Source organism: Bacillus rossius, chromosome 1, assembly GCF_032445375.1.
Source record: "Bacillus rossius redtenbacheri isolate Brsri chromosome 1, Brsri_v3, whole genome shotgun sequence".
Lineage (NCBI taxonomy): Eukaryota > Metazoa > Arthropoda > Insecta > Phasmatodea > Bacillidae > Bacillus > Bacillus rossius.
The window spans coordinates 249,781,178-249,808,898 of NC_086330.1; the positions used below are offsets into that span (position 1 = coordinate 249,781,178).

General features: G+C 35.5%; 1 protein-coding gene across 1 annotated transcript in view; it reads right to left on the minus strand.

The window, feature by feature from the left end:
* Positions 1-1,576: 1,576 nt before the first annotated feature.
* Positions 1,577-27,721, minus strand: part of LOC134527126 (uncharacterized) — a 173,197-nt gene continuing 147,052 nt past the window's right edge. The window contains exon 3 of the mRNA XM_063359514.1: positions 1,577-1,773. Within this exon, the coding sequence (XP_063215584.1) occupies positions 1,729-1,773 (45 nt within the window). The 3' untranslated portion in view covers positions 1,577-1,728. The remainder of the gene's footprint in view (positions 1,774-27,721) is intronic.

Below are 27,721 nucleotides of genomic sequence, written 5' to 3' on the forward strand. Positions count from 1 at the left end.
CTTTTCTTAGAAAAATATTACACTTTATTTAGAGAACTAATTTACTGTTGTGAAAAGACAATCTTAAACGTAGCTGGAATTTTTAGGGATACCTACTAAAATGTAACATTTTTTAAAAATAAAGTTAGTATTTCTTTCGATAAAAAGTATTGTATGTGAGTTTCATTAGTTAAAGCAAGTTGCTAGAAGGAGAGTCTTTATCATCACAACTGCTCAGCAACTGTAAGAGAGTTTAAACACTAACTACAAACATTTGAACACCGACGCTACTAAATATGCTATACTTGTATTATTAAGATATACACAGCTGCATACTTTCGGTAAGAAAATAGATCCTCCGATCACTTGGGCGTCTTCCGTACTTATCAATCTTTATGGTCCTAAATACTTTATTTACACGTTCTAGTTGTACTTCACTGTTAGTAAATGGGAAGGATCACTTTAGATGTATTGTTGAAAAAACATTATAATTCCGGGTATTCCCCGTCTCCTCGTGTGACCAGTCGAGCACAGACAGTTGCATAGGAGATGACGCACCTTCACGTTGGTAGGTCTGTCTAGGAATCAATAGGCGTCACTTCCGACAAAGGATGAGGATATCATTCGGGCGACAAGGCAATCTGCAAGCCTCAGTACCACCAGCAGTCATGTGTCATGTGTCAGGTGTCTGCCTAGACACTGGGCTCTTAATATTACCCAAAAGCTCGCCAAGTGTATACGGCACCTTAAGCTGAATTCGCAACTTACAAAATACCAGTAACAGTAACATAATACACCTAGAAATTGCATGTGTGTGAGAGAGAAGTCGTGTGCATAAAAAATACATTAATATATTTAATTTATGTTACGGGCGCATGGCACTGCAGCCTATAATAGTAGAGTAGGGTGCCATTTGTGAGAGTTGGGATATGATTATATTTAAATATCATTAGGTAGAAAGAAATTATCGAGATTTTATCTCAAAAAGGTTTTCCTTTATAAATAATGATAATAATTTATTATTTAAATGACTTTTTATGGACGCAAATTAATATTATAAAAATCGTTTTATAATTTTCTCAAATAGTGTTTCATAAAACTTTCATTCACTCTTTTATAATATAAGATTGTGTTTACATGCTTCTGGTTAGCTTTCATGGGTGAAATCACACACAAAATATTTATATACTATTACTACCAACAAATAAAAATGTTATTGTTGACCGATTACGCACAGATCCTGTGCACAGGTTATGTGAATAGTCTGCTATGCACTCGCTTGTGTTTGAATTGCGAACCCAGCCTCAGACATGATGGCCAGCTATGACATCACTGGGGTTTTTGTAGCCCGAGATCGCTTTTCTGGCGAGAGACGAGGCCCTCAGCATGATTCCAACTAGGAGTACTGAGTTATAAATTACTCAAGTGCTGGCAAACCAACTATATTTTAGAAGCTACCGTTGCGTTAATAAAAAACTATGCAAATTAATGCCAAGTAAACTCATTTTATTGAACTTCATAAAAATAATTTTAAGGAAGATAAAAACTTTTTTCATGTAAGTACGTTGTTTATGATGTTATGAATATTGACGATTCTTACACATTCGAAGACAATAAAAAAGTGGGGTGGATTTGATACCTTCCATTTGTAATCGACCTGTTGAAGGAAGTTATAGAAATATATAAAAAAATCATTAACAATTCACACTCACCCAGTTTCAGCGAACACTTACAACCCTCAGGGCATTGTCATGTCAAGGAATACAGCTCAGGATGTAAACACCAATCACTCACCTGAAACAAACCCAACAGAAACAGTCAGTCAGAGAGCCGATATTTATAATGATATAAATAAACTATACTACCCAAAAATGTATAAAAATAATTGTAATGTAGAAAAAGTTTCATCCAGCAGTTTTTATCCAAAATTTTAGACATTTTTCTTGCCAAAGTAAATTTCAACCTGACAATACAAAAATTTAAAACCAGACAAACAGCAAAATAATTTGATTCTGGAAATCTATTACAAAGTAGCCCATATTATATTTGATTCATCGGTAAAACTGATATACAAACCATAGGCTAAGATATTCCATGGGTTCAATGAGCTGTAGTTTGTTCTTCCAAGTTTTAAAGTAGTGTATTTATTCATTCCACCAATATTAAACAGATTAATTCCTAAGACGTAAATCGATTCAACTAAGTTCTCTAACGTGATTCACACTCTCCACTTATGCGTAAAAAGATAACATTCGTTCAGAGTTTTTACCCAGATATATAACCATTATTGATCTGAATAGTTAGTGAACACCTATGCCAAATTTATAAAGTAGACTTTTGATAATATTATTTGTTGTGATTTGTTATAACAGTTATGCGAGGCATCATTTTGTAGGAATGGAACAGGTAACAAACGAATGAATTTACTTTTTTTTTTCTTAAAATTGAAATTTTATTTTAAAAACTTATTTTGCACTGCAAGGTGAGAAATGTCCCGGATGTACGTATTTAACAGCAGTAACTTTGCTTGTGACGCCTGCACTCGCAGACAGACTACAGTCTGCTCTGCTCGCGCCGTGCAGCAAGGACCTAGTGGCTCGCTGGCAGCATTCAGACATACAGTACATACCACACAGCCAAGACCAGCTGCATGTCTGGTTTGTGGCTGAGGGGGTTCACAACATTCAGTCTGCGGATCTGTTAACGTGAGAATTTCAACTGTCTCGAGTTGAATCGCATGGTAGTTAGTGCCACTTTTTAATCAACTAATAATATTAAATATAAAAAGTGAATACTCCGTGAATAGATTATATAACTTTCTCTAACTGATTTCTAACTTACTAAATTATTTTAAAACAATTTTGTTTATTTTTATATAAATTAATACTTGGAACTCGTAGGTTCCGAACCGAGTACTCTAAAGTCCATTTGGCTTATTACTTCATTTACATCCAATATTGTGAAAGTTGAAATGTCTGTCTCTAAATTTAAAAAAAAAAGTGGACATATGATGCTGATTCAAAATGGCGGCTGGGGTGAATGTATATTTCAAAGGCAAATTCCATACAATATGACAGCCATGACATCGTCCGATATTACGAAAGCGTTATTTCCAAATCAAGATGGCGGACAAGTTAGTGAGCGTGCTCCACCAACTGATCCGTGACACCGGAGCCCGTCTCTGCCCCCACCGCCATGTTTGTAGTTTTGTAGCGGGCTCAGAGGCACACAAACATTACCGCTCCCTTGACGCGTGGTTTCGTTGCACAACTTAGTTCTGCGCTCAGTCACTTTATGCTCTTGCTGTTTCGCTTTAACGGTATGTGCCTGAAGGTGGCCTTATAATTAAAGGTAGTCCTACGCGTTAGGTCATTTATTAATTGATTTTCGTGATCCAAAGATAAAGTTTCTTGCCCAGATAATATGTGCGAAAATTTCTTTACTTAACCAAAACAAGAATGATGGTTCTCCCGTTACATTTGTCGCTGTTTTTATAGCAGCTTTTGGGCTTTTGGTTTAAGAAAAAAATTTTAATACAGCCATTTTAAGATATATTCCTAAAACTAAAAATTAAACAGATTAAAAACATCTTAAAGAGCTGCCTTGATGACAAAACCTATGTTATTTTTTTGTATTTTATTATTTATAGGTATAGTGCAAAGGTTAAATATATATATATATATATATATTTAAGTTTTGCATAAATACAGCTTAGCGTAAAAATTGTAAAACTAGCAGGCACTTAGTACGAATTTCTTCGTAAAAAAGTTCCTTTTTGAAGTTGTATTTTTGCTAGGAACGCAGAAAATCAAAATTTAATTTTTACGTTTCCTTACGCAGAAATCTTACTATATCTTATCCCCACTATATATTTGTATATTATTATACACCGATATCCATGAAAATTAATATACATAAATGTTTTATCTCGTTGAATATTTTCACGATATCCATTTTGTTATAACTCTTCACTAGATGGCGCTGCAGTGCATCAAATTCTAAATCGTTCAACCGATCGCCATACATAAACAGAAAAAATAGGTGATAGACATAAATAAATATATACATATATTTTTTTTCTCACAGGTCATAGAAATACGAATAGCAATTGTGTGTCATTTCTCTATGTCCACGACACTGTCATAAGGCGCTATCCATTTTGCTTAAACTCGTGGTCAATATATCTCCCTGTGTTAGCCAACACCGACTTGATGACAAGGCCTGAGCCAATAGGGGTAGAGGAACGGTGCAGTAGGCTGCATTGAACGAAAAAGAGATCAATCATAAAAAATGCAAAAAAAAATGTTTAAACATTCACTTATAAAACTAACTAAAAAATAAAGTATCCAGTAACTATTTATATTGTAAAATAAAAGTTATCTTTTTTTTTGTGGTTACCTTTCCACAATATGCCAGGACTTTTGCTTACATTTTAACATAAAATATTTTTAATATATTTTGTATACATTTATAAAGGTAGACTTCATATTTACCATAATCATCGTTAAATTACAGAAGTGCAACTACTGATATGAGGTTGAAATGAAAATTAATTAACTTTCAAAGCAACTATTTTCCAGAAATTATAGGCGCGCTCCAAGAGTTAAAGCTAGAATTGTAACAAGGAAATGCGTAAATAGAACCAGGAACTAAGTAGCTGCATTTAATAAGACATCAATGTTCAGTGTGTAAGTTGTCTAAATTTATTTTAAAAAATAATGATAAGAACGGACACAGAATGAGTAAAAATAATACGCAGACTTGAAACGGTACATTTAAAGAATTATTATCTGTCAGATTGGTACACATAAATGATTGTTGATATTAATGAAGTAGGCGTAGCAACTGCTAGATGCTGGCAACAGCTTGCCATCCGCCTGCAGAGAGAGACGCTGAGTGACCACGAGAGATGACGTGCCTGCAGCTACACACGAGCAGGGTCAGTGCAATAGCTGCCCCCCCCCCCCCATACAGACAGGGGAGTGTTTGCAATCAGACCCACAGCTCCAGCCGAGACTGGTTCGGACAGAAGAGAAGTCCAGAGGCGACCAGGCAAAACGAACGGGCTAGAGATTCTTCTCTAGCAATTATACTAATCCCCTTTTCACGGTTCATTTTCTCACTTCGCGTTTTTATTAAGTTATTCGTATCGGATTTACGTTCATTTTTTTTTAAATTCCATTTTTCTTTAATAGACTTTTTTTTAACCATCAGTAGAACTCAATTTTATTATTTCTCTCTATTGTTTATACAGCCGACATCTTAATTTGTGTTATTTTTGCCTTGCAACTTATAAGATTGGTTTCTAGAACTTTACGCCTACGTTTTTTTGGTAAAAAGAGTCGAGGAATGGAATTTAGGTTGGTTTTCCTCCTTTTTCGCATCTTCGTTTCCTCCTCTTCTGCCCCCCCCCCCCCCCCCCCCTCAACCTCCCGCGCGGCTCAGAGAGCTCTCAGCAGTGGAACAAGATATTTCCTTCGGACCAAGTCTACGGGATGAAGAAAGATATCAGCATTCCCTTTTATCTCAATTCCACTTGAATATTAAAACTTGTACGTTTATGACTATACAATGCAGCTTAACTCATTTTACACAATTTTTCGGTGACAAAATTACTTGTTCCGGGTCATCCTGCCAAGCTGAAGTGCTGTGAATAAGCTCTGTATCTTTGCTGCTCCGGTGACTTCCCTTCCTCGCTGTTGCAGTAGTCTTTCATGTGTCTACAGCCATTCAACCAGCATTTAACTTATACAGATTTTAAAAATATATATATGTTCAGACATAACGTAGCTTGAAGTATATGAACTCATACATATGGGGTGAGTCTGAATTATACCCACAAACGTCGGGGTAACAGGTTCATTACGACATAATATTCTACAACCACCGCGAATTTTGTGACTGCAGCAAAGCTATTTCAGAATAAATAAGAGTTTAAAAAAACTAAAAAACACGCTTTTATATAAAATCCAACTAAAAAATAGAAAATAAATTTTAATAAATTTAATTTAAAAATAGTGTAAAATAAAAAAAAATATTTTATTTAAAAAAACCGTGGGGTGCATGGTGTCAATAATTATAATTATTTAACTGACATATATGAGTAGAAGGATTATCATTTTGATAATATATTAAAAAGCACCCCACGCTTTTTTGTAAATAAAATACATTTTTCTTTTATTTTACACTATTTTTAAATTAAATTTATTAAAATTTATTTTCTATTTTTTAGTTGGATATTCTATAACAGCGTGTTTTTTAAGTTTTTTTGAACTCTTATTTATTTTTTACTTTTTAGTTTTGTTTATTTATCAAAGCGTGTTTTTTTTATTTTTTAAACTGTTATTTGTTCTAATCTACTATTAATTCCGTGATAACTATAAGTAACTGTAATTATTTTATAAATTATTAATGTGTAGCTGTATTGATAGTCAAATCTCGATTTTAAAAGCCATTCAAAAATTTTAACGTTATCATTATATACAGTGAGACTTAATAGTATAAGGTTATTGACGAACAAGTGATATCGACCAGTCTTACATACTGTACGAAATTAATGCTGTGAAGCAGGAAAGGATGGGAGTTACGGATTATTACGTGAAGCGTTCCACATTTACGTAACAGGAATTTTGGGAAGGATAAGGATTGATAAAGGATGAGGAAAGGACCTGCTCAATGAGAGTGTATACAATACGTGAGAAAAATTCGGATAGACCGGACTGGGATTCGAACCCAGAACCTTCCGTTGACCTGTCGGCTTCTCTACCATCGGGCGCTCGATGTACGATAAATATGATACAAAGCACCCCACGCCTTTTTCACAATAATACTAGTATTTTTCATTCATTATTGTTTTAAGCTTATTTTAAAAATTATTTCCTCAATTTTTTCCAGGTAAAAATACTTAAACTGAAAGTTTTGCTCTCTATCCAAATATGTTTTTGATATATCATTTGTCAAACTTATCCATATTTTCCGTGTTTGATGTATTTTATTTAATGAGTTATTGACCTTGGCATAGTTTGGAGTATTTGTAACTGCTGGTGTAGATTTGCAGGTTGGTGTTCGAGTGGAATTTCAAAAATCTGCCCATCAGGTGTAGCTATTGAGGTTACGCATAATGGTGTTTGATTTCCCATCTGCTGTTGGTTTCACAGCAAAATCAAACTTCAATTTTTCCATGTTTCGTGAAGTATTTGCAGAAAATGTTGTTTTATAATAATGTTTCAATCTTGGTTAATTGGTAAAATGAAACAAAGACGTAATTGTGTTTCTCTATTTAACGAAAGAAACAACATTTAAAGCCCTTATTTCAGGTTTTTTTTATATATTTTTACAAATATAGATAATATTCTCTTCAAGAAAGTATATTGCTCACAATAAACATAACCCATTCTCACTTTTCATTTAATTAAATGTCACAATATTTAGTAGGCTTTGTTTATATCGCGCCAAAGACATACTGAAAGAAAAGAGTTCGCACATTGTAAAGAAAACCATTTTGCGTATGTGCGAACTCTTTCTTGTGAAATTATATAAATTGACAAAAATCTTATTTTGCAAATTGAATAATGGAATAATCTTATCAAATTAGTGTATTGTCATCGGTCCTCGACAAATCTACAAAGTTTGAATGAAATCTAGCCGTTTAAAGTGGGTCAAAATCGTACCCAAAGGAGTCAGTTACAAACATACAAACAAACATACAAACAAACATACAAACAAACCATAGAAAAGAGAGGGAGGGTGAAGCTAATGTAAAGCGTGTAAAAATAATGGGTAGTAAGACTTCACAAAAATATGTGAATGAAGTTCTTAACCCCGCGAATTTTGTGTCTTAAGCAGAATTATTCATTGAAATAGTTGAGAGTAGCGTCTTTTTTCTCGAAAAAAAGAAATATATATAATTTAATTTTGGTATGTATGACGTCGATAAACTCCAACACCGTTTAACTGATAGCCATGAAAGTTGGCATTTCGAAGTGTTTTCTAATGGAAGAGGTTTTTATGCTTTCCATTTTTTTTTTTTTAATTCGTTGCTATATGGTGCAACAGCGCATCGACTCCTACACCATTCAAACAATCGCCATGCATGGTTAAACAGAACATCATAGGTCGTAGACATACAAACAGTAATTGTGTGTAATTTTTCTCTGTCCACCACACTGTCATAAAGCGCTATCAATTTTGCTTTAACTCGCGGACTATATATCACCCTGTGTTCAGCCCGGGCAACGCCGGGTACTGCAGCTAGTATATTATAATCACGCTCATCACTGACTCACTGACTCTGTGACGTTAAAGGGTAATGTATACGTTGGAGACAAGCGTATCATGAAGCACAAATATTAGCCTACTCCATAGAGATGTGTATAAAATAGGAAATGGAAGTGTAATAATAGAGCAACATTAGAAATAAAGCTAAATACGTGGAACACGCTTTAGTTAATAAATTAAAGTGTTGCCTTAAGAAAAAAATCCTCAGAAAGTTTAGCTCTGAAAGAAAAAAGGTGAAAAATTTTTGCCTTTTTATAAATATAATTTGGCGTCACTGGAAATCTTTTGTACCTATGACCTTTCAAAAATCTTTGTTTTTATTTTGTAAATATGCTTATTTCATTGAAGTTTATTAGAATACCGTTGGTTTTTGTCGCATATGTATATATTTTTGTATGCCCGAACGATGTTTTGGCAGATTTGCATTTTTGTAGTTACGTCCATCTGAATTTTTGTATTATATTCTTCTTTTATTGTCTTGCTGCTAAAATTATTGTTAAATACAATAGATGCACTTTATTTATTAATTTTATCAAATATTTTTCTCATATAAATGCATATAAATATATATATTTATAAGCTATAATTTTCATTTTCACATTGTTAAAATATATTTTATTTGTAATAAAAAATTAATGTACATTAAATTAAATTGTTTGCTGTATTCTCCTTCAACGGGTGCCTTAGGCGACTTACAGCCTAGTATAAAATATGACGTTGGTGACGGTAGTGCGCCTGCAGGCGACACAAGCATGCTCAAGCATGCTCTAGTTCCTAACCAACAAAATATCAGGAAGGAATGCGCTTGTAGAAGACGAAGGCAAGCCAACAAGACTTCAAGCTGTAGTCTCATAGGAAATGCATTAGCTCGTTTCAGCAAAGGAACAAACCGTGGACAGGAATTTACGGAATCAATCAATATATTAAGAGGTGATATTTTTTAAGTTGTTTTTTTATTTTTCCCCGAAATTATTGGTTGATAATTAAAATTTTTGATATGGCAGCCAAGTTGGCGGATCAGATGACGGACGCTACAGATGACTGTCTGGTGATTGACACTACGTAACTATAGCGGGTAAAAGATAAACCAAATGGCGACAGCTCACTCTAGAAGCGGAAAGAAAATGTAGGACCCAAGATAGTCGTGTTAACGTCATCCTGGTTGACAAAATAAACATTACTTGGCATTCGCGATGGCAGATCAGCCTCTGGTAGTCTCCTTGGAGGAAGGAGCCATCGCCATTTTCCAACGAATGCCCTCATCAGGTTCAAACCAAGGATTCCAAGTACCTTGACTGTATGTACCATGTATTCGTTTTTAATAAATATTTTTACAAATAGTATTTTAAATATTTTTCGATGTGCATACATCTTACTTTGGGGTATACGGCATATGGCAGGAGTGATTTCGTAAATGGAACTGAAGTCAATTGGAACGGAACTGTGTAAACACGGTGCTGCTATATGGGCACTTCTCAGAAATATAAAAAAGATAGCAATCCCGCATGATTCCTCCGTTTATAAATTAACTTTTGTGAACATCAGGGGTGGTGTATAAAGCGTATCTGTCGGCCAAAATAAACTAAATAATAGTAAAACTATACTTTAATACATTATATTATAATTTATTGTCATAATAAAAAATAATGACATTTTCTTCATAACAAGACTAAAGAAGTATAACTTCAAATAATCAATGAGATTCGACAAAAATTACGGGTTCAAAATTAAAAATATTGCCAAATACGATACGACGGTGTAATCAGTATTTTCATACGTCAGACTGGCCACAGTGGACCACCAAACATGGCCGACACTAACTTTCAAAGTACATAGAAATTTTTAATATTTTTACTAAATATATGTTTAAAAATTTGTAATATTCCCGTCAGTTGTGGACCAAGATCTACGAGCCTGCAAAATGCCAAGTCTCCAGCTTATCTGTAAGTGAGTTAGAATTTGAACGGATAAGTGAGTGAGTGATAAGAGTCGCACGTGTGGCTATATATATGATTATATATGATAATGTTAGATTAAAATAAATATTTTGCTGGAGAATATAAAGCTGGAGCAATTAAATTTGGAAATCCCTTTACTGCCATAAGTGTGTCAAATTATATTTATTCTACCTGCCCAAAATGTATGGAAAAAGATTTTATTTACATGCCTTTTTTTGTCAGTTTAGATAGTTAAGTGACAACTACGAACCAGACAAAATAAAATTACTAAAATACATCCGTGCATGAGCTGGTATTCATTCCAACCAGTGAGGCATCAGAAGGAAATGCATCAGTGTTATGTAAGTCAGGCTCTGGAGGGAAGATATTGATGAGGTACCTTAACCCTAGTCTCATTAAAGGTATCTCAAAAGTGTCTTCTTTATTGTAAACATGGATGACTAGGCCTCTTGGGGAAACTCACCAAGCATAAAAAAAGATATAACGAATTTAACGCTTTACCTCCAGAGGATACACTGTAAGGTGATTTGGAAACCAGCGTAAAAATACTATATATTAAGAAGATGGAGGATGGTCCAACACCGTTTTGAATAGGTTAATATTAAGTATAAAATGACACCATGAATCTAGGATGCAGCATTAAATGTTAGTTTTAAAACTGAACAAGTTTCGCCACTGGCTATACATACTGCATTGCAGGCGACGAAAACTGATGTAAACTAAAACGAGCGACGTTAAGGTATTATCTGGTATGTTTATACGTGAGAACTGCTGTCCATTGGTATTCAGTTCAAATATGGTGGTCACAAACGTTCAGCTTGAGGCGGCCTTTGATCAGCTCAGGCGCCAGGATACAGACTAACACTACGTTATGTGGCTCATATTTCCCTGTAATTTACTACATCTTACCTCTTTCAAATTAGATTGTTATTGCTATTTAAATAATAAATTTCATTATATTTTATTTTGTACAAAACTCTGGTTCTCTTTTAAATTCTCACAAAAATAACACCAGCATTTGAGATATTGCCTTCATATATATTTTTTGTCTTGTAATGATAAAACAACACTAAGTATTACCGTGTACCGTTTGGTTTCAAATATATTAATGAGCACCGTTACAGCACACATGTCACTATTTTGTCTCGCGTGGATTTCTTTCATTACAATAAAAGCATTTTATAAAATTGCTTCCGTTATCTGAAATATATCAGCATTTATGCAAAGACACACCAACTGGAAACATATTTTCATTCAATAGTTAGTGTAACATGTAAACATATCTGTAAGGTAATTATTGTAATTGCGCTATGATAGAGGTGGAAAAATTAACAGTTCTTTCGATTTTGAACTATTCAAATATTTCTAAGAACCATTACTACATTTTTGTTTAAATTTAAATTTGAAGTAAAAAATTTAAAACGAATAAACTTTAAAATGCCAAGAAAAATGTGTTACTAAATTCAAACATTTTTATAGCTCACTACTTCAGATCTTCGGGGTGACAATTTTTAACCAAGCCACCTTCAAGCAACAAAATGTTGCTAGGGAGGAGTCTAAACTACAGTTCATTAGCCAAAGTGCGCAGAACCTACAGAATGTCTTTTTCACAACAATAATTTATTAATTTTAATTTTTTATTCAATAATAATTTTAACATACGGGAACATGAACTGACAAACACTCCCATGAAAACGGCCGAGAGACTACTAAACCTTCCATGGATACTCCCCGACAGCGACAATAGAAGCTTCCAAGCAACCTGACGATGTTATACATACGGAAACATAACCTCACTTATATAAATACATTTTAAAATACACTTGAAAAAGTTGAAAAGCAGAATTTCTATCCTAATATTTCCAATAAATTATTGTTTGAAATTAAATGGACCAGTATACAATATCAATCACCAATGTGATCCGATTAAAAAGTACAATATAATGTTTATTTGTTTGTAGTTTTTTTATCATCTTAAAATTTTGTTGCATGGTGCGCGCGCATCGTCAAAATGCTCTCTCACTATTTTTTTTCATAAAGCGCCTAAAAAAGTTTAACTTCAATAATAATCATTATCGTTTTGACATTCCTAAGTTAACATTGAAATGTAGAGATAAGGCAACGCTTGTGATACTGTACAGACACAGAAAATTGCTATCCTACATATATTCGATGCCATGTTGAATGAAAAAAATTAGTGATGAATTTTTACTGTTAAATCTTGAATGTTGAATCAGTTCAATGAGTTGATGGTTTGTTCATAGGACGTATTTATTGTCGGATTTCTGTCGTTTAAGCAAAATAAAATATACACATTAATATAGTTAGTGTTATAATATATGTTTTAAGGTGTTTCAGATTAATTTGGTTTAAATATATATATTGTAGTGAAAATTTTGGTTCGAAACATACTTTATGATTGCGCCTCGTTCGTAATGCTTTAGAGAACCAACAAAAAGTCAAATATCCCTGATGCCATGTTTGTTTAAACACAATTTTCTTTGCTAAATTGCGTTTTTTCAAACACAATTTTCTTCGCTAATAAATTGTAAGTATTTTAAAAAATTGTGATTTTATCATGTTTTGACTATTCAATATTATTAAATGTACTATACTATAGGTTCACAATCATTAAGTTTACTGTGGCACACTAACAAACATAGTTCATCCCCGAAATTCGCGACACTTCACCCTCAATATGCCTAAAGAAGTATACCCTTAAAAACGCAGGCAATGATAATTCCGGTCAAGGGGGAAATGTCACAGGTTCAGCGCTGAGGCTATTAAATCGACGCGTTCGGTACTTCTGTTGTTTGGCTAGCCTTGAGATATCAATAGTACCATCTTGTTAAACAGAATATTAGTTAAGTTTTAAAAAAGAAGAAAAGTTTTTTTTTTATAAATGAAAACTTTTAGTATTTTATCACGCTGGTATTATTTTTAAGAATTCTACTTTTAATTTCGTGTCCTAATTTCGTATTATAAGTTTATTTGTAACATGAAAACACACGAATTTTGCTCCTACCAAGGTTAGATTTTTCCACATTATTGGCAAGTACTGATAACTCACTCAGATATTTTATAAAATTTTAATTTTTCTGTTTTTTTAATATTAGTTACGGATTTTCAGTGTGGCGCACGTATCGTCGTAGATCAATATGGCGGAATCCATGGTTGCCAGGTTCAAGGTCAAGGTCAAAGGTCCCTTCCAGAGGCTTACTGGAGGCTGGTAAATGTGAAATAGCAACTCCTTTGGGGAAATTTAGGTCTTTTAAATGCAAAATCGCTTTGAGGAGTTTAGAAGTTTGAATTTTTTATGGGAAATTTTACCTTGAAAATGGAAATTTTTGATTGTTTATATTATTAACAATTTATTTTATTACCTCCCCCCCCCCTTTCCAAAAGCAATTTAAATTTTGAGACATTATGGCGAACTTTTGGTCATTTTGCGAAAAATACAATAATTGTGGCCAAATTAAGTTAAATATCATATACACTGTGATATAACTCAGTGTAGCCTTGGGAACAGTGTGCTGTCAAGTGAAAGTAATGGCTTCAGAGAACCCAGGCATGTGGGTATTAATACCAATATTTTAATGTAAATTACTTTAAAGGTAGTGGAAAGTTGAGTCCTGGTGTGGTGGAGTCGCAATAGTTTTTTGGTTTTCTGCAGCGAAGAGTCCCTGGATGGTTTTACTAGCGAAAGGCATCCCTGCCTGCGGGTTAGGTTTCCTCGTGACCACTTTTTCCCAATTGGCCTATTCTCGTGCACTTAAACAGGATTAGAATCCCAATGCGATACAAAAATGTGAGTGTTGAAGATGTTTGGGAGTGCCATTGGCAGTTCCCATTTAACATATGTAGGCCTATATTATCTGCCACTAAGTTTCAGTTTTGGTGTTGGACTAGATCGTGTAGCCCGCGTGGTTATTTGTCTGACTGTGATTGCAGGAGCCGGCTCGTTACACCTTCAGTGCAACACAGCTCCGGCTACAGTTAAAAAAACCAGGTGGAGTTGGGACTACATCACAGGTGCTTTGTGTGGCTGAGGGGTCTTAGGGAAATGTTGGAGATTTTCGATAAGCACTAAATTAACACCAATTGGTTCTAAGTTAGTATAAATCAGACGAGAACAATAAAATAAATATTTTTTTTGTTTTATTTTTAAAGACTTGCAGCTGATGGGTGCTGCGTTAAAATGTAAAAATCACGATATGTCTGTACAGGATTGATTACATAGACTTGCTACATTAAATCAATCATGTGTAAGAATCTCAAAGCTTCTCTCTCATAGAGAAGAAGTCTCCAGTCCTGGAATCGACCACTTATCACTTGTTTGTCTCTCGTATAGACACACATAATCAAAAAGTTTTGTGATTATTTAATTCATGGGGTCAATGCAGCCATTTTTCGCTATCACTCATGTATCAAATGTTTTTGTTTTGACAACAATGCTATGTTAGTGTATAATAACAAAAAATATATTTATATATTTTATTATAACTAATAACAGATAGAAATACAGTTGGAGTGTTCCTCCTCCTCTTGAAAGTACATAGTTTTGAATCCCTGGTTTAAAAAAGGTGCATATCCTTATTAACTTACATAAAAATGATAATTTTATAAGACACATTGTAGTTGGCCGTTAATATATGATAACCAGCAAGCAGAATACTTGAGTAACTCTCTTAAAGGTTATTTTCGAGAAAAAAATAGTTACATATACATACTAGTATATAAATAAATACTTTCAGTAATACCAGTTAAACTAAAAAATAGATAATGCTATCTGATTTGGCTTTTTTTTACTTTCGCTACCGATCGGTCACACAGTACTGACTGTACACAGTTAGTAGCAGCGAAACGTAACGTTCCATTCCGTGCACAGTCTCCTGCTTCCCCGCGCTGGTGACTGTTGGTGGAGGCGCCGGGTAACTCCCCACCGCCAGCAGCCAGGCTTCGCGCGAGGCTGCAGCGCGTCCCTGGGGATGCTAACTTCACACTTCAGATGACACGCGTGTTCCACGGCAGAGCTCGCCGCCCGGGGAACTAGAGGCGGTCGCGGGGCGACAGTAAGCCTCTAGCGCCTCCGTGCGCCGCCAGGGTTAGCAAAGCTGCGGTTAGCGCGAACTGCGGAGGTGAGGAACCAAGCTGTCTTAGCTTGGGGGCGCGATCCCCTTTCACAGTTATCTGCAAGGGCGCGCCCATGTTTACACGCAGTGGTGTAGGTTATGTCATTCTCGGTAAGTTATAGAATCCCATTAGGAATTCCACGATCTTTGAGAGGTGCAATGAAAAAACACTACTTAAACAGAGTTCTTGCCACCATCAAATGAAACGACAAAACCTGAAATGACAACGTGCTTCAAACCAATTTATTAATAACCAGTTCCAAAGAATGTCGGAGTTATTACTACCCATGAAACACCTGAATTTTCAGTAACAGCAATATCGTTTAGCAGAGGAAGTATGAAGTTGTTTAAGCAAATTAAAAATGTATATACATTTTTATGGATAAAATCAAACGACTAAAAATATGTACTTTTTATTACGTTAAATAGCATCATTGACGAATTACCATCTTGTTTATTTAAATTGAATTTTTTATCGCCTTACATATTTTAAAAATATAACGGATTCAATAACACAAAATACTAAATACCACAATACAAAACTAAGTCACGCAGATGTCGAGTCAGCAAAGATTAAAAAATAATAAAAGTTTTAAGAAGTGCAGAGAATAAAATTTAAAGGAGGCATTCAAACAGTAAACATAGATAAAAGTAATAAACACTTTTCGGTGAAATAGCATTTGAAAATAAATATTAACCCAATAAAAATGATAGTGGTCCCAAACTTAGTAAAAAATAAAGCACAAAAAGTGAAAACAATTCAAAGAAGGAAAAAAAACAAAATAGCGTGACAAAGAAAGCAACACCGGACTTATTGACATATTTTGGCCTGGAAGCTGTCATTGCCTGCAAAAACTTTACCTGGGATGCAATCTTCTGTGACTGTTACGGAGCTCTGAAGACATCACTGTTACAGTAACAGCACAGCAAATAAATATAAACTTTATTATTTTCTAATTATTTTCTTTTTTAATGCGCTTTTTATCCTTGGACTGTAACATGCTTCAGCACGCAAGAGTAAACAATCTTTTTGGAACAAACAGCAAAAGCCTTAAAAGTTCTGTGTTTAGTTGTTACTCAAAATAATATATTTTAAGTTGAATTTTTTTCGGCATTTAAAGCAAGATTTAACTCACTGCAACTTATTTCAAGGCATTTCATTCATATTATAAATAACATTATAAAATATTATTTTGGTTGTGTTATAAGGTAAGCGACATACTTCTAATGGAGCATGCATGTGATGTAAATATGATGTCAAGTATGGCGTGCGTTGGAGCAGCAGCAGAGAACATGATTGACGGAGACGGCAAGCCCCGAAGGAAATCAACTGTATGTCACATGCAAACAATTGCAAAATGCTAAACTTTTAGTCACGAAGGACGAAGCTCGATCACCTTGGAGGAAACCTGAAATGTTAATCGGAAGTATATTTGTAACGTTTTACTTTTCTTATTTGAGTGCTGACTGAATCCTTAATAATTTACTAATTTTAAACGTGAATTTTAAACGCGTCTAGTTTGAAAAAATCATATTAGACGTTTCTGTAGACATTGCCATCATTAGGGAAGCTTTTTCCTAATTATAAAAAGTTATCGAATGCTTTAAGTCAATTACTGTTAAAAATGATTCAGAACGTATACTCAGGTATCTATCTCTCTGCAAAACCTCACTGCATTGAAGTCCAAAACAGTTCTGGACGAAAAAAACTCCAAATATCTTCATTGAATCAAGGTTAAGATTAAAATAATTACCTTTAAAAGATAATATATTATGCTATCAAATAAAAAATAAACTATAGATAGAAGTAGTATAGGTTAGCCGGAACTGGCACAGGGTCCAGGGTGTGGTGTCTGTGGTGTTTTCCGCCATCTTGGATTGTGACGTCACGGAAGCCATCTTGGAGGAGTGTAACGGGACATAGCGTAACGGGACAAGTTTGACCTTGACCTTTGACCCTCAAAATTCGCCACAATTGGGCAAAAATTACCCAAAATTCCTCAAAAACCGTCAAAATTTACATTTCTGTGAAAAAATTCCGCCAAAAATTCTCAAAAAATTCCACAATCCAAAAATTAGAATTTCGAAAAATCCTCAAAAGTCGTTTTGCCCTAGAAAGAACCCAAATTCCTAAAAGCGGCTTAAAACTCCTAAGAGCTAGCCGCTCTAAGCCGCCGAGGTCATGACCATGAAAACTAGGATGTCATGACAGCCATATTGGTTGATGACATCACCGTTGCAATTTCCGTTACGGCCGCCATCTTTAAAATCTTTATTTATTATCCGATTTTAATGAAATTTTTTTTAAAATTTATAAAAAAAATCAATTAATAAAAATTTAATAAAAAATATTTAAAAATCATACATTAACGACACGGAGCTCGGAGTCCTCAGTTCGAACCCGACGAGCGCAAAAAAAATAAAAATGGCGACCGATCCTTCCCCCGTGGTGACTTTTGGCAGACTGACTCCCACCACTTTTCTTAAAGCATATATATCCTCACCTAGTATGACGTCATGTCCGCCATCTTGTCTTCGTTGCTAGAGACCACCATCTTGTTTTCGTCGGTGAGAGTGCGCTGACGCCATGTTAGTTTAGTTCTTATCCGCTAGAGTGCAGTAATCATTTATTACTGTGACACCCGCCATCTTGAAATTTGGCCGCCATCTTGAAAATCCGTAATTATTTAGCTAGAAATTCGGGAAAAGTTCCAAAATTCATTAAATAAATCACTCATTAATTTACATATTGATTCGATGGTTCCCCGTCTTTGGTTCGATACCCGATCGACGCAATAATGTTTAATTTATGTAAAAAAATAATAATTTCAATAAACCATGTTAAACTTTCGTAAAGAGACTCTAAATCCTCTACTACCATCATCCTATCAGACATCAAGACTACCATATTGGAAATTCGTAATTAAAATGCTAGAGATTCGGGAAAAAGTTCAAAATTCATTAAATAAATTTGTAATCTATATACTGATTGATTAGATCGAATAAGGTCCTTGGTTTGATCCCTAGCCGATACAAAACAACTTTAATTTTAAAAAATACCACAATAGCGACAGGTTTGAGAAAATTAAAAATAAAAACGAAAAAAAAAAAATTCAAACATTCTGCTAGCCTGTGAACTTCTCATTGTTGAGCAAAGATAGAGTTTTAGTACAAGCCAGAATGTTTGAATTTTTTTTTTCGTTTTTATTTTTAATTTTTATTAATTTTTTTTTTGTATTTTAATGATATCAAAGAAAACTTGTGGGGGTTTTCTCCGTGTGCTCCTGATTATTCTTGCCAATATTATGATGGTTTTCTCCGTGTGCTTCTGATTATTCTTATCAATATTTTGATGGTTAATCCGTGTGCTTGCGATCATTCCTGCGGTTTCGGTCAAAGGTCAAGGTCACACCCATCCAAGATGGCCACCGTGACGTCGTAATCCAAGATGGCGGACCGTGAGAAATCTGAGAAGCACTAGCAGGAAGGACGAACTTTTTTCTCCTTGGATACTATCGAAGCCAACCTCCCTTTGCGATCGATAGTGAGCGTTCCGCATCCCACATTAATGAAATATATATTATTTACCTGCAAGCAACACGTGGCGCCATCTGTTGACGACAGCCGGAAATACTTGCATCAATTTGCTTTGCATTAGATAACTTAACTCTCGCTGATGAAATATTTCAAAAACTCTATTTAAGAAATGGTTCCAATTGGAGAAAACTGACAGTTTGTATCTAACAATAGTCACAGAAGCTACCATGGATCGTGGTTTGCTATCTATAGCTGAATCGGAAGGAAGCCGCTGTAGATACTGTGGCAAGGATTTTGTCATGAGAAGGAATGCTAGACGTCATGAGAAGAATGATTGTGCTAGAAACCCACTACGCAACATGTTAAGCTGTAATCGTTGTAGCAGGTTGTTAACACGAATTGACAGCTTAAAAATACATGGTAGAACATGTAAAGTCAAGACTACTTACGGCATAGAGGACACCGATGGATCCACTAGACTAAAGAAGAGTGATCTGCATTATGCCAATAATTTTCCTTGTCCTGAGCGTGATGGTATTAGCTCACCCGATCGTGAGGAAGAACATAAATTGAAGGATACTAATGGCTTCGGGAAGACTGAAACTAATGGAAGTATCAACACCGTGAAAAGTGAGAATACATTCAAGCCTATATTCAGTAGATCCTCCATTCTTTGTAAAAATGATGGACTCCTAAAAAGGAAGCATGAAAACGATGAAGACACTTCGACATCATCGATAGCGAATTCATACGGTAATCTTGGTGAAGAGGATGTCTTCTACAGTGATTGTTACAGTGACTCTGAGGCTGTTGACAAAGACATAGACTGTGATGCAGCACCTAGAGCTGACAAGATCGAAGAATGTGGCGATGTCCTGAGACCGAAACGATGGAAACGTCGTGTTATAATAAATAAATCTGGTCATGCTTATTATGATCACTGGGACGATTGTGATATTAAAAGTATTTATAATAAACAAGCAAGTAAGATGGTGGTAGAAGAGATTGATTACACATCATGGAAAGATCCAAACATATTTGTTGACCGGCTAAGACTTCTACATGGCTCGCTTTGTGCAAGAAACTATCGGTGCATCAAAGAAATATCCTTCATACTAAAAGAACTGAGGAAAGATGGCTACATACAATAATGGCTTCTTTTACTTGTATTTGTGTAATGTTGAGAAGTAATAACATATTGAAAGTAAAAATTTAATGTTTTTATTTCTTGTATTCTGATTTCCAACTAAGCCTGTGTGTGTTTCCGTTACTGTATGTGTGTGATCATTACGTTTCCTGTGTGTACTGTGTGTACGTTCCGTTTCCTGTGTGTACGTTCCGTTTTCTGTGTGTACTGTGTGTACGTTCCGTTTCCTGTGTGTACTGTGTGTACGTTCCGTTTACTGTGTGTACTGTGTGTACGTTCCGTTTCCTGTGTGTACTGTGTGTACGTTTAGTTTCCTGTGTGTACTGTGTGTACGTTTAGTTTCCTGTGTGTACTGTGTGTACGTTCCGTTTCCTGTGTGTACTGTGTGTAAGTTCAGTTTCCTGTGTGTACTGTGTATACGTTCCGTTTCCTGTGTGTACTGTGTGTACGTTCCGTTTCCTGTGTGTGTGTACTGTGTGTACGTTCCGTTTCCTGTGTGTACTGTGTGTCCGTTCCGTTTCCTGTGTGTACTGTGTGTACATTCCGTTTCCTGTGTGTACTGTGTGTACGTTCCGTTTCCTGTGTGTGTGTACTGTGTGTACGTTCCGTTTCCTGTGTGTGTGTACTGTGTGTACTTTCCGTTTCCTGTGTGTACTGTGTAATCATTACATTTATTGCGTGTAAATTGCATGTATTGCGCGTACATTGCGTACATTACGTGTTGGAGCTGATGGAGCTGTTGGAGCACTTGCAGCTAATGGTCAATTGAAGCATAGGAGCAAAATGTAGATGGATCTGATGACGAGAATTGTAGCTCTTGGAGCCTGGCGTATATTGGAGAGATCGAATTTTTTTTCGATCAAATGATCCTCTTTTTAAATTGGTAGATATGACTCTAGTATTATTGTACATGGTTCTTGATTTGACTAGCGTATTATTCCATACGGTGCATGTATATAAGCGAGTCCTAGACAGCAGGAGGCTCAGTTAGTTTCTGACTACGGCGGTGTAAGGATCACCTAGTTTGTTTCTTCTGGTGCATAAGTCGTGTCAATTAGCTGTTCTTGAGACCTCGATGGCATCTTTACCGTCTTTAACGTTGAACTCGGAGGTTGTACCATCGACTACGGGAACCTTGACGACAGCTACGACGGAGAAGGAGCAGATCCCGTGTGCAACGTCGATGTCAACATTGGAGGAGATTTCAACAGACGTGATACCACCATCATCCGAAGTTTCATCGTCAGCAATGGATTCTTCAACTAATGAAGAGCGTACATTGCGTCAGTGCAAATACTGTGACGCATCATTTACTATCACCTCAAATGCTCGCAGACATTAAAGAAGCAGTTGTTCTAATAATGTTAAAAGAATACAATTTCAGTGCAATAAGTGCAAAAAACTAATTTCACGTCTTGATAGCTTACATCTTCATTATAAAAAATGCTCCGAGAAAGTTAAGTGTGAGTATAATGAACATGGTTATTGATTTGACTCATGTGTTGTACCGGCTAATGAGACTATATAAGTGATATGAACTTCAGTCCGTCTCTGGCTGAGGTAATAAACGGATCGGATAGACATTTAAAGTCATGTAAAAGGCTTAGTCCGTACAATAAGAAGACTGTTTGAAACGAGGAATCCAAAAGTTTTTGGTAATTTGTCAGTGTTTTTTTTTTGTACTTGTAGTAGTGTATTGAATTTATGTAATAAATTTTTTTAAAAGAACTTGTGGTGTTTTTATTTTCTCAAACCTGTCGCTATTGTGGTATTTTTTTAAATTAAAGTTGTTTTGTATCGGCTAGGGATCAAACCAAGGACCTTATTCAAACTAATCAATCAGTATATAGATTACAAATTTATTTAATGAATTTTGAACTTTTTCCCGAATCTCTAGCATTTTAATTACGAATTTCCAATATGGTAGTCTTGATGTCTGATAGGATGATGGTAGTAGAGGATTTAGAGTCTCTTTACGAAAGTTTAACATGGTTTATTGAAATTATTATTTTTTTACATAAATTAAACATTATTGCGTCGATCGGGTATCGAACCAAAGACGGGGAACCATCGAATCAATATGTAAATTAATGAGTGATTTATTTAATGAATTTTGGAACTTTTCCCGAATTTCTAGCTAAATAATTACGGATTTTCAAGATGGCGGCCAAATTTCAAGATGGCGGGTGTCACAGTAATAAATGATTACTGCACTCTAGCGGATAAGAACTAAACTAACATGGCGTCAGCGCACTCTCGCCGACGAAAACAAGTAGGTGGTCTCCAGCAACGAAGACAAGATGGCGGACATGACGTCATACTAGGTGAGGATATATATGCTTTAAGAAAAGTGGTGGGAGTCAGTCTGCCAAAAGTCACCACGGGGGAAGGATCGGTCGCCATTTTTATTTTTTTTTTGCGCTCGTCGGGTTCGAACTGAGGACTCCGAGCTCCGTGTCGTTAATGTATGATTTTTAAATATTTTTTATTAAATTTTTATTAATTGAATTTTTTTTTATAAATTTTAAAAAAAATTTCATTAAAATCGGATAATAAATAAAGATTTTAAAGATGGCGGCCGTAACGGAAATTGCAACGGTGACGTCATCATCCAATATGGCTGTCATGACATCCTAGTTTTCACGGTCATGACCTCGGCGGCTTAGAGCGGCTAGCTCTTAGGAGTTTTAAGCCGCTTTTAGGAATTTGGGTTCTTTCTAGGGCAAAACGATTTTTGAGGATTTTTCGAAATTCTAATTTTTGGATTGTGGAATTTTTTGAGAATTTTTGGCGGAATTTTTTTCACAGAAATGTAAATTTTGACGGTTTTTGAGGAATTTTGGGTAATTTTTGCCCAATTTTGGCGAATTTTGAGGGTCAAAGGTCAAGGTCAAACTTGTCCCGTTACACTCCTCCAAGATGGCTGCCGTGACGTCACAATCCAAGATGGCGGAAAACACCACAGACACCACACCCTGGACCCTGTGCCAGTTCCGGCTAACCTATACTACTGATAGATATAAGTGAAAATTCGTTTTACTATTTACCTAGATAAAACTTGTAATGATTACAGGAAATGTTGATAGGTGCCCGGTGGATGAGAAAATCATTACAGTACATCTACCGAATCATGTTTTTGATAATTATTCTTCCTTTAAGTAAAGATAAATTGAATTAAGAGTACAGTTTACGCATCCAGTTATATTATAAAAGCTAAAAGTTTATTTTGTGTGTTATTACGAAGCTTTTGCTAAGTTGTGCAGTCTGTTTATAACTCGTAAAGTTTTTTTTACTGAAGAAATGAATTAAATACTAAAAAAAAACATTCCAATTAGGTTGTATCTATTGCCAAGCAAAATGTATGTAAAATTGTTGACAATGTAGAGGTAACTTCTAGAATAAACGTATTTCATACTTTATATATTGTCCCAACCTTTTGCCAAGATTTTTTGTTACACTTCTACCGAATAAATTCCCTCGTTCTAAAGACACGGTCCTAACTCTGTAGGACGTTAAATAAATATTTTTTTAATCTGGTTTATTAAGCACATCGACAAATGGTTAAATTTTAGTAGCAAATATTACTACTCGTAATTTGAGTGTTAGCTTTATTAAGAAACACTTCAAATCAATTTGCTGAAATTATCGTTGTACATGACCAACCGAATTTGAACTGAAACATCTTGGTTTCAGGTTTGGTATAATGTACTTTCATGTAAAACTCTATAGTTCTACAATTCACGTCTACCATTGACATTTCGATTTTTTGCCACCATTTTTATCTGCATACTCGGGCTGTAGTTTTATTGTGCATTAGCTTTCTGCCACGAAGCGGTAACTTTTATGAGTGATGAATAGGTTCCACTTTATTTTTTTACACTCTTTCGGGTGCTTCGCCGATTTAAGGCCGTAAAGTTCACATTAAGACCAAACAATAACTTTAAAAGCCGTTAAACAAGACAATAAGGTCAATTAGCGTGGGTGGGGTCACCTAAGCCAAAGTTTACAGTTGATGCGTGTTCTGACGAAAATGAATTCCTTAGAATAAATAGCTCATGTTTGTCAATCAGAACAAAGTGGTTTCAATGCAGGTGTGTTCTGATATCAGTTTGTTTGTACCACCAGCGAATTTGGAACCAATAGAAGATGCGTATTTCATTGAAAGTCCGATATTAATGTATTTGTTGACGAGTACTGAAATAACAGAATATGACGGATTGCTGGCTGCAAGAGACATAAATGAGAGTATCAAATGCTCTGTCAAGATCTTTTCTCCAGCAATTATATCCCACTTCTGCCGAGAAAGATTTTTGTTGTAATTTTTTTTCTTGCACATCCCACAGATGTGCAAGGCTAATTAATTTTTCTACGTCCATTGTTCTGACTTATTGCTTAACCTACAACAAGCACGTTAATGTCACAATAAAATTTGAAGAATCAAACTGGTTTGGACGGCCAACTAGTTCTGACGTGTTCGTACGTAATCTGCAGAGGCGGTGGCGGGCAGCGTAAGACATTCCATTTCATTCGCATTGCTTGATTGTTCAGACGAACTCTAGAGAACCTCTTTCCGCCAGAACACACAACCACTGCAACCGTGGCCTCGTGGCGGCGCGCGCGATCTAAGAGTCCGTGTCTCGCCGCTATCAGTGGGCGGCGGCTCCAGAAGGTCGACGACAACATAGCGTCCAGAAGAATCAAAATGAGAAAGACGGCTTTTAATGCGGAACACACTGCGCAGCGCCGAGGGTGACGATGCGATCTGCGTTCGCCGGCGAGCACAACTGGCATCCCAATTTCAGGTCATTTTCTGAACAAGTGTTATTTCAGACTACAATGATTAATACACTCGGTGACTAGCAAGTTATTATTGTGCCCGGGGAAATGGTACCAGAACTTGTTAATGCACGGAAATTGAATTTCAATCAAGTTATACGCCAACATCTATGTGTTTATTATGCATAATATGTATTGAAATACTTTGCTCATATTAAGAGCGGACATAATTCATAATAAAAATATAAACAATTCGAGGAAAGTTGTTCTTCATAATTTGTGAAAGCACATTCGCTTATGGCGTGTGGGCAGAAACGCGTCCCTCAAAACCTCTTTGCGTGATTAGTGGGTTTTTTCCTTAATGAACTTATAGAGATATTTGAGAAGCCCTCAATAGAAATGAATTTTATGTTTATTATTTTACTTCTTACCTCTATGACTTTGTCTTAGTCCTGTTATGAATTATATTTACCAGTATTGTATCTCTATGGTCAGGTCAATTTGGTTTTACTCTTTAAGTATTTTCATGTTTTATCTAAGTAATAATTTTATGAAATGTCTTTGCAAACATTTGTTAAACGGCGACGAATAGGAAATGAGCTTACACCTTTTAATATTGTTTTTGGGTCATTACTGAGGAAAGAGTATATGTGATTGGACGCTCGACTGCGCATAGATTTTATTTAAAGAATTTAGTATTTCCAGTGTGATTTCGGAGAGTGTTCAATAGAGAAAGCTTTGACTGTTTGAAACAAATTGGAACTGGAGTTTCTGTTCTACTATCATGGGAGAAGTATTAGAGAGAAAGAGCTCCGTGATTTAGTCATAAATGAATGTAAGAATATCACGTAAAACATTGGTACGACGACTGAATAGCTAGAATCTACGTGAAATTGATGATTTTATAATAAATACCGGAACTACACAATGAAGAAGAGGTAGTTACCGATGTTCGAAGCTCTACTAAAGAATCGACGACGACGATAAGTTTTGACTAACAGCATAAATAGAACTGGATCAACGACGAATTAAGAAGAAACGAAGAAAAGGACTATCAATCTTCGATATGGAAGGAGTTCGACAGCGGTAGACGGCATCGTAGACGGTGTACCGGAGGACATCATCCTTCTAGACGACTCCAGGTGACCGACGCCAGTCCTGCTGGAGTACAAGCAGCACGAGAGGAGGTGCATCGAGACGGAGACCCAACCAGCGACATCGGAGGAGAGTGAGATCTAACCAGCAACATCGGAGGAGAGACAGGGGTTCGGAGAGGTTTTCCACAGCCTCTTGGTATTGTAACGACGCGACGAGGTTTGTTTGCCCCATCCCCGAATTAACAAGAACAGCGAGAAGTTACCTGTCCTATTTTAATGGCAAGATATCTTAAACTATGATGTTTACGATCAAGACCTAATTTGAAACTCGCAAAACAACTTAATACTACTTAACTACGTAAAGACTTGTAGCTTGTACATACTGGACCTGGTTAACTGACATTGATCAGTAATATGTACGATATCAAAGTTAAAATCTGTTAAAGTCATTAATTGTCTTGAATGTTTAAAGAATAGCCCCAGGTCCAGAAGTCTTGAGACAGTTTGATCTACCGAAAGAGACTGAGCTAGTAAAAACAAAGAAAAGACTAATTTGCCAGTTAAAATGTGTTTCAATAATATTTAAAATATTGACTGATAACCAAACTATTATTCAGTGATACAATTACGTAAAACGTAATTAGTTCTGAAAGACATTTAAGTATAACGGATATTGAAATTTTGTTTAATGAAAAACCTATTTAAACATGAATAATTGTCTCAAAGGTATTTGTATGTTGCTTGCTAATCATTGACTCTGTCACTTTTCATGTTACAGTTGGATATGTTGCAAAAGAGTATTGTCACCCATACAACCATGATTTTGACCCTAGTAAAAAGTTAAAGTTTCATTATATTTTATTTTTCCGATTGATAACCATACTTACATATCATGTGTATGTTAAACCAGATAGACAGAAATATTTAGCTTGGATTGTCTTGAAAGAATAATTAGTTTTTATTACACTGAGATCAGCAGTCATAGAGAAGTTAATGCTTTTAAACCCACTACTTATATTTGTTGATTTTAAGGTCAGAATACTTACACCCAAAGAGAAGGAGACATACTGCTAAGGAATTATACGACATTTTATTGTTTGGTATTCACACTGAGTCAAACTACACCAGTACATACAACTTGAGAATAATTTATTTTCACTATCAACATAACAAGACATATTTTAGTTAATATTCTGTAGAGGTTAGTAGTTGTGCTACATACACAATCACAGCACTAGTACTTTATAGAGTTTTCACGGCGCCCAACTAGACCACATTTTACATTATAGATATTGGCATTTTAGGGAATATACTCCATAGAGTAATTCTGAAAACACTTCAGAATTTTTGGCGCACAACGTGTAAGCCAACGTTAGGGACTATTTTATGATTTTTTTTTGAACAACTCAAGACACTTTGAAAAATACAGACAGTAATTTTATTTTGTCAAGATGACAGACACAGGTAGGAAGTCATATTTTTTTGAGAGGTAGCAATGACACTTCTGACTCTAGTCCTGAACGAGAACCTAGAGAAGTAGTACCAGAACAGCACATCGAGACTACTGGTATGGAGTCACAGCAGGAAATGGAGTTGGGTCATTCGCCGCCGACACCAACTGTTACCCTAGATGCACTGTTCCAGTTCATGAATAAGGAGAAATTAGAACGGGAGCGTAAAGAACAGGAGGAGAAACTAGAACGGGAACGGGAGAAACAAGAACGGGAGCGTAAACAACAGGAGGAGAAACTAGAACGGGAACGGGAGAAACAAGAACGTGAGCGTATAGAACAGGAGGAGAAGTTAGAAAGGGAACAA